This window comes from Medicago truncatula, chromosome 1, assembly GCF_003473485.1.
Source record: "Medicago truncatula cultivar Jemalong A17 chromosome 1, MtrunA17r5.0-ANR, whole genome shotgun sequence".
NCBI lineage: Eukaryota > Viridiplantae > Streptophyta > Magnoliopsida > Fabales > Fabaceae > Medicago > Medicago truncatula.
This window is the reverse complement of record NC_053042.1, coordinates 46,705,161-46,717,632: the sequence shown is the minus strand read 5'-3', so window position 1 is coordinate 46,717,632 and position 12,472 is coordinate 46,705,161. Positions and strand designations below refer to the sequence as shown.

The 12,472-nt window shown below is 34.3% G+C and overlaps 1 protein-coding gene across 1 annotated transcript; it reads left to right on the top strand.

The window, feature by feature from the left end:
• The first annotated feature begins 7,942 nt into the window (after positions 1–7,942).
• LOC11421964 (26S proteasome regulatory subunit 7) lies at positions 7,943–12,283 on the top strand. The gene is made up of 10 exons (XM_039829880.1): positions 7,943–8,060; positions 9,416–9,497; positions 9,985–10,076; positions 10,165–10,242; positions 10,397–10,458; positions 10,569–10,713; positions 10,790–11,008; positions 11,093–11,274; positions 11,537–11,712; positions 11,894–12,283. The coding sequence occupies exons 1-10, from the start codon at positions 7,974–7,976 to the stop codon at positions 12,049–12,051; spliced, it is 1,281 nt and encodes a 426-aa protein (XP_039685814.1). The 5' UTR covers positions 7,943–7,973; the 3' UTR covers positions 12,052–12,283.
• The last annotated feature ends 189 nt before the right edge of the window (positions 12,284–12,472 follow it).

Below are 12,472 nucleotides of genomic sequence, written 5' to 3'. Positions count from 1 at the left end.
TCACGTACAAAGTGTTTTTTCTAAACCTAGGTCTATTCTTTTATATCTCCTCTTAAAATACTTATCTTATCTCACTTCCTCCCCCAAAACTATCTAAAATATCAAAACAGCCCTCAACTAAATATTTTATATTATTTTCAAATCTTTATTCTATTTATCAATAAAATAATTCTCATAACATAATCAAATCCTCCAAAACTCATAACTTATCACGTCATCAATTAAATCACTAAATTCACCACAAATCATCAAAACATATCAAAATCATGCATATACTATATAATTATAATATAATGGCCTAAACTCGATTAAATAACGATTAAACGAAAGTGGGCGTTACACCCCTCCCCCATATGACTGTACATATTTGCTGACGTGGTACACTGTGTGGCATGTTGACTGTGCATATATGCTTATGTGGCGTGCTGACTGTATAATTAATTTTATTTTTTATTTTTCTAAGGCTAAATGTGGCATTTGTGACTATTTTTTTAAAAAAATTATAACATAAATTCATTTATATTAATTTAGAAATAAAATTAATTTTAAAAATTTGAAAATTAATTTTTGAAAATAAAAAAGTTCAGGATTTTTTTTATTATGAAAAATATTTTCCAAATTTTTTATTTTTTGTTTAAATTAGAAAATATTTTTTTTCTAAAATTTTAATTTCAAAAATGATTTAATAAAAATCTGTAATAAAATTTTGGAAAAAAAAATCTGAATTTCTTCTAAATTTTTTAAAAAATTTGTATCCAGATTTTTAAAAATAAAACATTTTCCATAATTTTTTTTGTAGAAAAAATTTTAAAACTGTTTTTTATTTCGGGAAAAAAATATGACTTTTTTTTTAAATAATTCGAATTTGTTTTTTCTAATTTAAAATTTTTTATTTTGAAAATTAAACTCCATATTATTTAAAAAAATTACAAAAATCTGGAATAAAATTTTCGAAAAAAAATCTGAATTTTTTAAAAAATTGTATCCAGATTTTTAAAAATAAAACATTTTCCATAATTTTTTTTTGTAGAAAAATTTTAAAACTGTTTTTTTTTTTTCTGGAAAAAAATATGACTTTTTTTTAAAACCTCGAATTTGTTTTTTCTAATTTTTTGTGATTTTTTAATATTTGAATTTAAAAAAAAAAACCGATATTTCAAAAAAATCTTATCGTTTTTTCTGATTTTTTAAATATTTGAAAAAAAAAAACTTTTTTTTTCGATTTTTAAATTTTATGGAAAAAAATCTGAATATATTTTTATTTTTGAAAATTAATTTTCAAATATTTTAAAAAATAAAATCTGATGTAGACAATTAATAATATATAAAAAAAAAAAAACCATGTCAGCGCCACATATGCGCATTTGATGAGTTGGATGGAGGAGGGGTGTTTTCCGGAAAAAAAAAAGTTTTACAAGGATGCAAATCAAACCGAAAATTTTATACGGGCGAAAACTAGAAATGGCCTATATTACAGTGGTGAAAAGCACTATTAACCCTAAAATATAACAGACCCTTGTTTTGTAAAAAAAAAACGGTCAAAAGTGTTGACCCAGCCGGTTCGAGAAGACCACTGAGTCACCGGTTTATTCCGGTTCTGGCCGAGTTGCACCGTTTCGTAGCGAGTCAATAACATAATCGATCCAATAAATGAACCAGACTGGCTTATCCAATAAATGGCCCGAGTTTTAAAACTATGGCTAAAAGCATCCAAACATCATGTGGACCAGCAAAGGCCTTGAAGAATCAAATAAGACGCTTAGAGCTAATATGAGCCCTCCAAGCAGTCACCCTGCATTCACGTATTCGGTGATTACGGTCGAATGTGTATACTCCTTAAAACAAGAATCAATAACAGTCGAATGTGTATACTCCTTAAAACAAGAATCAATAACATGAAAATATGTGAAAACAAGAAGAGACTATGATGCTCGTGTTCTCTGTGGAAACCAGTGTCCATCTCTACATGCAATGTTTTGTAAACCACTTGATGCAGGTTATGATCCAAGGATGGAGTCCTTCATGGGTTGGGGGCCCACCCGAAAAAATCAAAAAGTTAACGATCGTAGGTCTATTTTGCGAGATTTTAAACAATTTTGCTACGGTTTTAGTGGTCAACGAATCTAAATCCCCATTAATTGTTGTAGTGGTCCACCTAGTAAATTAAAAAATTAAATATCATAGGTCAATTTTACGGGGTTTTAAACAATTTTTCAACGGTTTGGGTTTTCAGCGGTTCTATAAAATGGACATATGTGATTTTTGTCATGCTTATACTTGGTTGGGTAGCGGAGGTTTACATACATTTTAGGCTAAAGTGTACTTTACCCCCTCTAACTTTCAAAAATTTGAAATTTTGACCCCTTAAGTACAAAAACTACAATTTTGACCCCTTAAGATTTAGCTCATTTGCATCTTTGGTCCTTTTGGTCAATTTTGACTTATTCAACGCCTACGTGGCAGGCCACATGTGTACTTAATTTATTAAAAAAAAAACCAAAAAAACAATTTTTAAATTAAATAAATTAAAAAATCAGAAGAAAAAAAAATTCATTCTTTTGACTTCCAATTCAAATGGCTTCTTCTTCTTCCTCTTGAAGACCAAGAAGAATCCAACCACATCTATTCCGAACTTACCTCCACCGTCAATTGCTCTTCCGACGTCGTTCCCAACAACGAACCCGAAAATAACACTGACGAAGATGACGAAGAGGACGAAGACGAGGAGAATTTCGATGAAGGAAGAACAAGGGTTCGCAAGGGTGGTGGTGGTCACGATATGTTTCCAGTATAAGTGAAGAACTAGTTGAGATAAAAAAATTGTGATACATACTTTGTAGTATTTTTCATCAATGCCAGTGCAGGAAAATGGATCTCACGATATGCTTCCAATTCTTTCCTCTCTTCTTCACCTCCCCCAAATTCACATAAGGAATGAGCTACCATGTCAATTTCAAATCTGAGATGTAAAGCCAAGTATTTTGAAGCTTTCTTGGAACTTTTTTCACTCTTCTCCAAATTTAATTCTCCAAATGGACCAACAAGATGCCGATCCAATGGTCCAATAAGACCTGCATGCCCGCGCAACCTCTTAAGAAGCAACCAAGCAGTTTCTTGTATTCTGGAACAAATTGCAGGGCGTGAAAATTACATCTGCAACGAAGTCTCTAAATGAAGTCCTCAATTAGGAAAAGCATAATAGGGCTTGAGATTAAGAAAGTTAATAACAGTATAGTATTGTCGGGCTAGAGAAGCAGGTGGTGGTGGTCGTCGATCAAGCTTCTTCTTCCAATTAACATGTTGTTTTATCTGGGTTTGTTGGGTTTTGTGAAAATTGTACGTTTTTATGAAAATTGTTTAAAATTAAGGGGAGATGATTGTTGGGTTTTTATGAAAATTATTTTTCTGATTTTTTAATTTTTTTTTTTAATTTATTTAATTTAAAAATTGAATTTTTTTTTTTAATAAATTAATTACACACGTGGCCTGCCACGTTCAATAAGTCAAAATTGACCAAAAGGATCAAAGATGTAAAGGGGCTAAATCTTAGAGGGCTAAAATTGTAGTTTTTGTACTTAGGGGGTCAAAATTGCAAGTTTTTCAAAGTTAGGGGGAAAAAGTGTACTTTAACCTACATTTTAATGTTTTGGGGTTTCAAATCTCCTTTATATTGTCTTGTCATCTGAAAATTCCTCAAATTAACAGTTGTATTATAAAAAAAAGATTTGTAATTTATAGAAGTAGTAAACTATGTAATTTATTTTTTTTAAAGTACCTGAGCTTTTTAGTCAAACTTTTAATGGCCCACCCATGCTCTTTTTTCTGGCTCCGCCACTGTGATGATCTCAATCATCTTAAGGATAATAGAGCATGAAAATGGGGATAGACTACTATTGAAGGTTTACCTTGATGAAAATGTATTCAAGGGCATGTGTGAATCGTAGACCGAAGATATTATGGCTATTTGAATATTCGTACAATGTGGAGTGTGATACATTAAAGAGGAAGGTTCGCACACATTTGTGTTGAGATTGATCTTAAAGAGATTGTCATGGTAGAAGTATGGGTGGATGGATACCGGTACCAGGTGGTGTTTGAAGGACTCTGCGTTATTTCTCAGCTTATGAAAGATACGACCACGAGACTCAAAACTTTGTGTTCTGTCCAATACCTTTGCCAACCGCATATAGTGTTCAACCATGCAGCCTTAGAATTTTGGTGAAGGCGCGATCAACATATTAACGCAGTTATTGAAAAAATTTACGCATGCTGAAAACAACGCTTGAAAAGGGAGATAATGAGTTTCATTACATTTAAAAAGGAAATAAAAAACATGAGGATGGAGAATGCTGACTCTTTTCAAGATTCGCCAACAGGTGAAATAAACGAGCGTTTTGGACAAGGTTGCACTAAATTCCATCGATCCCCAACCTATTGAAATTCTAATTCTAATTTTACACAGGGTGTGAGTGTCTAAGAGAATTCCACTCAATTATCTCATTTGGTTGAACCAGTCTCGTTGAATTCAAAAAAGAAGGAAATTTATTATCCTGGGAAACCTAAAAGCGATACATTGGAGACTCAAAACCATACGGAGGTTGTTATGACGACTATTTTGATTCTTGAAGGTGTAAATGTAGTTTATTAGACTAAAAGCCTGTAACACCCAAGGCTGAAGAGGGCGGGGAATGGTCGCCGGTGCACAAGGCATGCCAATGAGCGGCTCCCGACAGCTTTTAGAGGAACCGAATCACATCGGAATGAGAGGGATCCTGAGGCCGTGTAGGTATGAGACTACATGGTTGAAGGAAGGCTTATAAGAATTGTTTGGTACTACCTATATTAACAAGATGCATCTTCTTTTCGGTAGCCCATTCCATAAGAACTCCACAGTTAAGCGTGATTGACTTGGAGTGGTCTTTGGATCGGTGACCTACTGGGAAGTTTCCCGGTAAGCATGTGAGTGAGAACAAAACACGCTAAAAAGACTTGTGTTGGTTTGTATTGTCAGTCAGCAATTCTTAAAGTCGTTAAGGATGTTACAAAAATGGTATCAGAGCAGACCTCTCCCAGTACGATGTGGTTCGGGGACGAACCAAGCGGAAGCTGGTGGGCATGTAACACCCAAGGCTGACGAGGACGGGGAGTGGTTGCCGGTGCACAAGGCATGACAATGAGCGACTCCCGACAATTTCTAGAGGAACCGAATCACATCAGAATGAGGGGATCCTAAGGCCGTGTAGGTATGTGACTACATGGTTGAAGGAAGGCTTAGAAGAATTGTTTGATACTACCTATATCAACAAGATGCATCTTCTTTTCGGTAGCCCATTCCATAAGAACTCCACAGTTAAGCGTGATTGACTTAGAGTGGTCTTTGGATGGGTGACCTACTGGGAAGTTTCCCGGTAAGCATGCGAGTGAGGACAAAACACACTGAAAAAACTTGTGTTGGTTTGTAGGGTCAGTCGGCAATTATTAAAGTCGTCGGGGATGTTACAAAACCTTTGGGATGGGATACTAAACAAGGAGTAATGATATATGTAAATCCAATTGATAACAACTTTGTTTTTCTCTCTTTCTATTGATCAAAAATAATGGAGAGAGGAAAAGAAAGAGAGAGGATAAGAATGTCATGTGAGTATGAGAGAGAAAGTTGTCCAAAAATTATTGCAAAATGGTTGTACAAATATCATTCCTCCTAAACAAGCCTTGCAGTCATATTACTTTGCTCTTTGATGGTGTTTATGATGACAACGTTTAAAGATGTTAGTGTGCTCTCTTGGAATGTTAGGGGAGCCAACAAATTTAAAACTAAAAGGTATTTGAAGGGCTTAACTAGAAGTAAGCAACATACTTTTACTATTCTAGCACAAACTCACTCCACTTATGACAAGATGAAGGTCTTTTGGGATCAAAATGAGAGTATTCTAAAATTGTTGTGATCGATGGGCGATGTCATGTCAAGGGAATTTGGATTATGATTGTGTCCAAAATTATAATTTCAATATTCTTTTTAAAATTATTTCCCACAATATTTTTATTCAATTTTAGTTTATAGTTCTATGAATTAATTTTTATACAAAAAAAAAGCCAGCATAAAAACATCAACTTCTTTTTGCATAGGCCTCCATTAAACAGACTTATTACGTTTTGCACTGTGTACTTTTTGTCACACTTCCATGTAAAAGATAAATAGACAAAAAATCATATTTATTTTTTCAAGAATGGTGGTGATACTCAACTACACGAGGAGATTTCACAGTACACATATTTAAATCAAAATCAATAGTTTTGGATAGAGGTACCTTGGGCTAACTTTCTCACGAAACGAAGTTTATATCCATTCCGTCTCGTTTTACTTCGTTTCATTTTGTTTCAATCCGCTCTGTTTGACTCCATCAATCCAAACAAAGCTTAAGCGAGCCAATTTAGGGTCTGTTTGGTTCGAGAATTAGGAGGGGAGGGGAGGGGAGGGATTTTTACGGAGGGGAGGGGAGGGGAGATATTTTTAATTAAAAGTGTGTTTGGTTCACAAGGGGAGGGGAGGGATTTTAACAGTATTTTACCGTTTTACCCTTAAACTTAATTAAATAAAAGAAACTGTTTGTTTTTACGATTTCAGAAACTGACAAAGACAAGCACACATCTAAGCCGCTATTTTATCTTAAACTGGCTCATGTATTTTGCTCCAAGCATCATATTTGGCTTTTTTTATCGGAGCAATTCTTTGTAATATTTTTTTTATAAGAGCAATTCTTTGTAATCCTTGCATTTTTTTCCAATTACTTTCGTAAAAAATAGCATAGCTCTTAAATATATGACATAAGAATTTTCAAAATCATGGATAGTGCTTATTAATTAACAATTGTAAGATAAATGAAATTTGTTGCATATGAACAAATAAGACACATGAAAGTGACTATGAAAATATAACAAAATAATAATAATAATTGTTACAAGAATAAGATAACCTAATAATAATAATAAAATTGTTACAAAAATAATATAATCTAATAATAATAAAAGTTGTTACAAGGTTAATATTGAGATTTGAAATTAATTTAAGGATAATTATGGCAATGCAATAAAATTTTAAAGAGATTTGCTCCCCTCCCCTCCCCTTCCCTTCCCTTCTAAAAATTGAACCAAACACTTCAAATTAAAAATCTCCCCTCCCCTTCCCTCCAAAAATCTCGAACCAAACGGACCCTTAAGGGAGGATGTGTGTCAGCTTCGAGCGCAAATGAAGAATGTGACACAATAACTTCACTTATATATTAATGATATTTTAGAAAAAAATTCTAAAAAGTTGTTTCTATATTTTAAATTTTAATATAATGTTGCAGTAATTTTTTTATTTTAATATAATGTTTATATTTATGCCAAATAAAAAACATGTTAGAAAATAAAAAATATTATGAAATTTTAGAGTAATTTTATTTGGGGTAATATTCATTTTGGTGTCTATATGTGCAACAAGTAGTCACAATAGTCGATCAATATATTAAAATTTTAAAAAGTCTTTGATTTTGCACTACGTTGGTCAAAATAACTCTTACGATAAAATATTTCGTTAATATTTCCGTATTAGTCCCTCAATATACTTTTTTTGAGGAATAATCCCTCAATATACTTATTTACTGTCATATTGGTCCTTATAAATATTTAATTAATCTCATTCTTATATTAAAAGAGTTAATGTCAATATTTTTTTTTTGAAGAGGCAAGTTAATGTCAATATTAAACAACTATTTTAACTTATAAACTATTTTAACTAACGACGTATATAATTAAGAACTAGTCACACATTGAGGACCAAATCGACTATATCACCCCAATTTTATTTGAGTTTCTTTCTTGTTCAAAAAGCAGCATTAGGAGTGGCATAACTATATAAGCCTTATATTATAAGAGCCAAATCTCAAATCTGAAGCTGGTTGGTCGCACTTTGAAGCATTCCAATACAAGCAATGGCTAATGAACACGAAGACGATCTCAAAGACGAGAAGAACCCTCGCCCCCTCGATGAGGATGACATCGCTCTCCTCAAAACCTATGTATGTCTCTTTCTCTCTCTAAATCCCTATGTTTCCCAATTTCTCTTCTATTTCAATTCAATTGTGGATTTTTTTATTTTTTATTTTTGGGAATTTTTCTGATTCTGTTAATTAATGTCCGTTACTTTTTGTAAATTTTGCAACTCAAATGAAAGAAATTAGTTTGAGGTAGGGTTTCTGGATTTAAGAGTTAAAGTTGTTGGGTAGGGTTTGTGTAAATTGATGCTTGTGGTAGCTGTGTGAGTGTGAACTATACATGTTAATTGTTGATATACCGTGATGAGGATGCACAAAGTTTTTCATTTCACGATATAGTAATTGTTCACATATGTAAACACAAGTCACAACAGGTGACCTATTCAGTGCTCCTACAAGGAGGAGCTCCAAGAATACTCTAAGATAACTAAGATTAATATACACTATTTTAGCTAGTAGTGCCTCCTTTTACAGTCCTTGTAGACCTAAATCCTAATGGGCCTCTCTTTGGTCACCTAGGCCCATTAAGCTATAATCCAGAGTCTCTCATTGGTTGTCTTGTACGGGTACATGAAGCCAGACGCGCTTCAAAGATTTTGGTTGTTCGTACAGGACACGTGGAGTCAGTGAACAGGTAGCTTACATAACTACGCTGCAGAATGTTGTAAAGCGTTTGGAAGGGGGACCACTTGCACAACTTAGTTGTCGACGAGTTTGATGTGGTTGATTCATTCTAGGCATGACTTGAACAGTCAAGCTAGTGCTGAGATAGGATCTAACTGCGCAAGGTGAGTTGGCATGACTTGAACAATCAAGCTGATGCCGAGGATGGACCTGGTTGGGCGAGGTGAGGTAGTATGACTTGAACAATCAAGCTAGTGCAGAGGTAGGATGTGGCTGGGAAATCTGAGCTTGTATGACTTGAACAATCAAGCTAGTAATGAGGTAGGACCTGACCGGGCGAGGAGAGCTGGCATGACTTGAACAATCAAGTTAGTGCAGTGTTGAGTGGGGACTGGATAGTCAACATGAAATATTATGAGACATGTGGTACAGTTGTGTATATCAGTCCAGGTATAGATTGTGATACTATGTTGTAAAGCTGTAACGTTTTGTAACCTTTTATTACTAAGTGTGCCCAATGAATAGGTTTCATTAAGAGTTAATGAGGTGCTACTAATGTGTTTAGCCATGTATTTAGTGGTGATCATGTGATTTTAAAGTCTATTTGATCTGTTCTACAGAAAGCTAGTGATGTTTATGGAGATGTTTTGCTCATTTGTTGATTCCTGACTTTCCTTGCTAGGCTTCTTAGTTGCTGGACTGAATGCTTTTTCTATGATCAATGGTTCTTTGTTGATTTGTTCCACTTTATGCAGGGTTTGGGACCTTATTCCACAAGCATTAAAAAAGTGGAGAAGGAAATTAAAGATATGGCAAAGAAAGTGAATGACTTGTGCGGTATGCGACTAATATTTAGTTTGTTTCTGCTTTTCTTGATTGCATTGTAGATGGTTGAAATTGTTTAACTAGAGAAAATGAAATCTTTTATTTTCTCTTTTTATTGTGGTTTATTCTATGCCCCTTTGCTGTCCATTTTCATTTTTATGGTTATAAGTGGTCCCTTAATTGGGTTTATTTCTATTGCCTTATAGATGGTTGAAATTGTTTAGCTAAAGAAAATTAAATCTTATATTTTCTCTTGGTTTGTGGTTTATTCTAATTCCCCTTCGCTGTCTATTTTTATTTTTATGGTTATAAGTGGTTCTTTAATTAGGTATATTTCTATCTCCAAATTTAATCTTAAACTGAAGAAACGACTAGATAGTTGGATATTATGTAGGCGTTTTATTTCGTTCTATTCATTGTGGCTTGCCCTAGTTGCTTGAGTTGGATGCTGTTATGACCTGCACGCTTCGTTAGATGTTAACTTCCTGTTGTAATATAGGTATCAAGGAGTCTGATACTGGTTTAGCTACACCAAGTCAGTGGGATCTTGTTTCCGATAAGCAGATGATGCAGGAGGAGCAGCCTCTTCAGGCAATTTTTTCTTTCTCATCCTGTAGAATTTGTTCAAAGTGCTTTTATTATTTGTAGGAATGCCTAACTATGGTCAATTATTGAACAGGTTGCAAGATGCACAAAAATTATAAATCCAAACTCTGAAGATGCCAAATATGTTATCAATGTGAAGCAGATTGCAAAGGTGCCGCCTATAAGTCACACCAATCTTTTCATTTAGCCTCAATTTATCTATTATATAGATATTTGTTTATCACTAGTTTATATGCTGTTTAATATGACAAGGATTTGCAAAAAAAATTACGCCCGGTCTAATATTCCTGTTGCTTTGATTTCAGTTTGTTGTTGGGCTAGGAGACAAGGTTTCCCCCACCGACATAGAGGAAGGAATGCGTGTTGGGTATGTGTCCAAAAAATAACTCTTACGATAATATGTCACCCTAAGAAAGAAGAGTAACAACATTATTACCTTGTCTTCGTGTTTGTTTGACCTTTATTTAATCATCGCAGTGTTGATAGAACCAAATATCAGATCCAAATTCCTCTGCCTCCAAAAATTGATCCAAGTGTTACCATGATGACAGTTGAAGAGAAACCAGATGTTACATATAATGATGTTGGTGGTTGTAAGGAACAGATTGAGAAGATGCGTGAAGTAAGTTTTTGAAATTTTCCATGTTTCACATGACAAAGGAAATGAATTGGCACTGAATTTTTAATTTCTCTGCAAGGTTGTTGAACTTCCCATGCTTCATCCAGAGAAATTTGTCAAGCTTGGAATTGATCCTCCAAAGGGTGTGCTTTGTTATGGTCCTCCAGGAACTGGCAAAACACTTTTGGCCAGGGCTGTTGCTAATAGAACTGATGCTTGTTTTATAAGGGTCATTGGAAGTGAACTTGTTCAGAAATATGTTGGTGAGGGGGCTCGGATGGTTCGTGAACTATTTCAGGTAGATGTTTCATGTTGTATAGCTTTGTTTTTATCATTTTTTCCATTATCTGGTATCATTTGATTGAACTTGTTACCTTGTTAGATGGCCCGTTCAAAAAAGGCGTGCATTGTGTTTTTTGATGAAGTTGATGCAATTGGAGGTGCACGATTTGATGATGGTGTTGGTGGTGATAATGAGGTTCAGCGAACTATGCTTGAAATTGTGAATCAGCTTGATGGGTTTGATGCTCGAGGAAACATCAAAGTTTTGATGGCAACAAACAGGTTGGTTGATATTACTATTATTTGGTTTTCCTTTCTCTATTTCACTGTAGATGTTATGAAAGTGTCTCTTTGTATTCAGTCATATTTTCCATAATTCATGTAGCACGGCAATTGCTCTTTTTTTCTCATATTGTCTGTCCATCCTCTTGCGATAATGAAGGTTGCATTGCTAGTTTGCAACTTCATTTTTTGACGCTTCATTTATTCAGTTTGAAAGTTTTACCCCTGTGATGCTGACCATATAGCTAATGGCAAATTTTAGGCCTGACACTTTGGATCCAGCACTATTGCGGCCTGGGCGATTGGATCGTAAAGTTGAATTTGGCCTGCCTGATCTAGAGAGTAGGACACAAATATTCAAGATACACACAAGAACCATGAACTGTGAAAGGGATATCCGTTTTGAGCTTCTAGCTCGGCTTTGCCCAAACTCCACTGGTAAGAACATCTTAACAACTAGGCAATTTTTAATTTAGCTTATTCCTTCTGACCATCAATCTTTTAAGTACTTCAGTATTCTGGCTTATATCATTTCTAGTCAAAACTTTTAAGTACTTGCTTTCTTTGCCATGAAAAATTAGTTTTCTTTTCTGACCAATATACTTTTTGTTCTCTCTAGGAGCTGATATAAGGAGTGTGTGCACTGAAGCTGGTATGTATGCTATCCGTGCACGAAGGAAGACTGTAACAGAGAAAGACTTCCTTGATGCAGTGAATAAAGTCATCAAAGGGTACCAGAAGTTCAGTGCAACTCCCAAATATATGGTCTACAATTAAGTTATTTTTTCATCTACCTTCCCAGAGACCATAACGTGCTCGAACAATATTTATTTTCCTCGGTGAAAATTACTCCAAGGGCATATGGTTCTTTGGTGAGCAGTTTGTGAAACTAGTCTGTTTGAATGCATATTTCATGTTTGACTCTTAAAGGTCTTTGTCTGTAGCTAACGTTTTCCTAATGTTACATTCAAATTTTTTTGAAGACTTTTTGCTATCTTTAACCTTTTCACTTTGACCCTTGCATTGCATCATCTTTGCCAAAGAACTCGCATTTGTTTTAAACTGTAACGAGATTCATTTTTCACATCGAAAAGCAACTTTCACCTTGGTTATGTCCAAGCTACAAATTGTAACTTCAATGTAGACTGCATCCAACATATTAAAATTTTGACTTGGGCATTAGTTGGTTTTGAGAAGT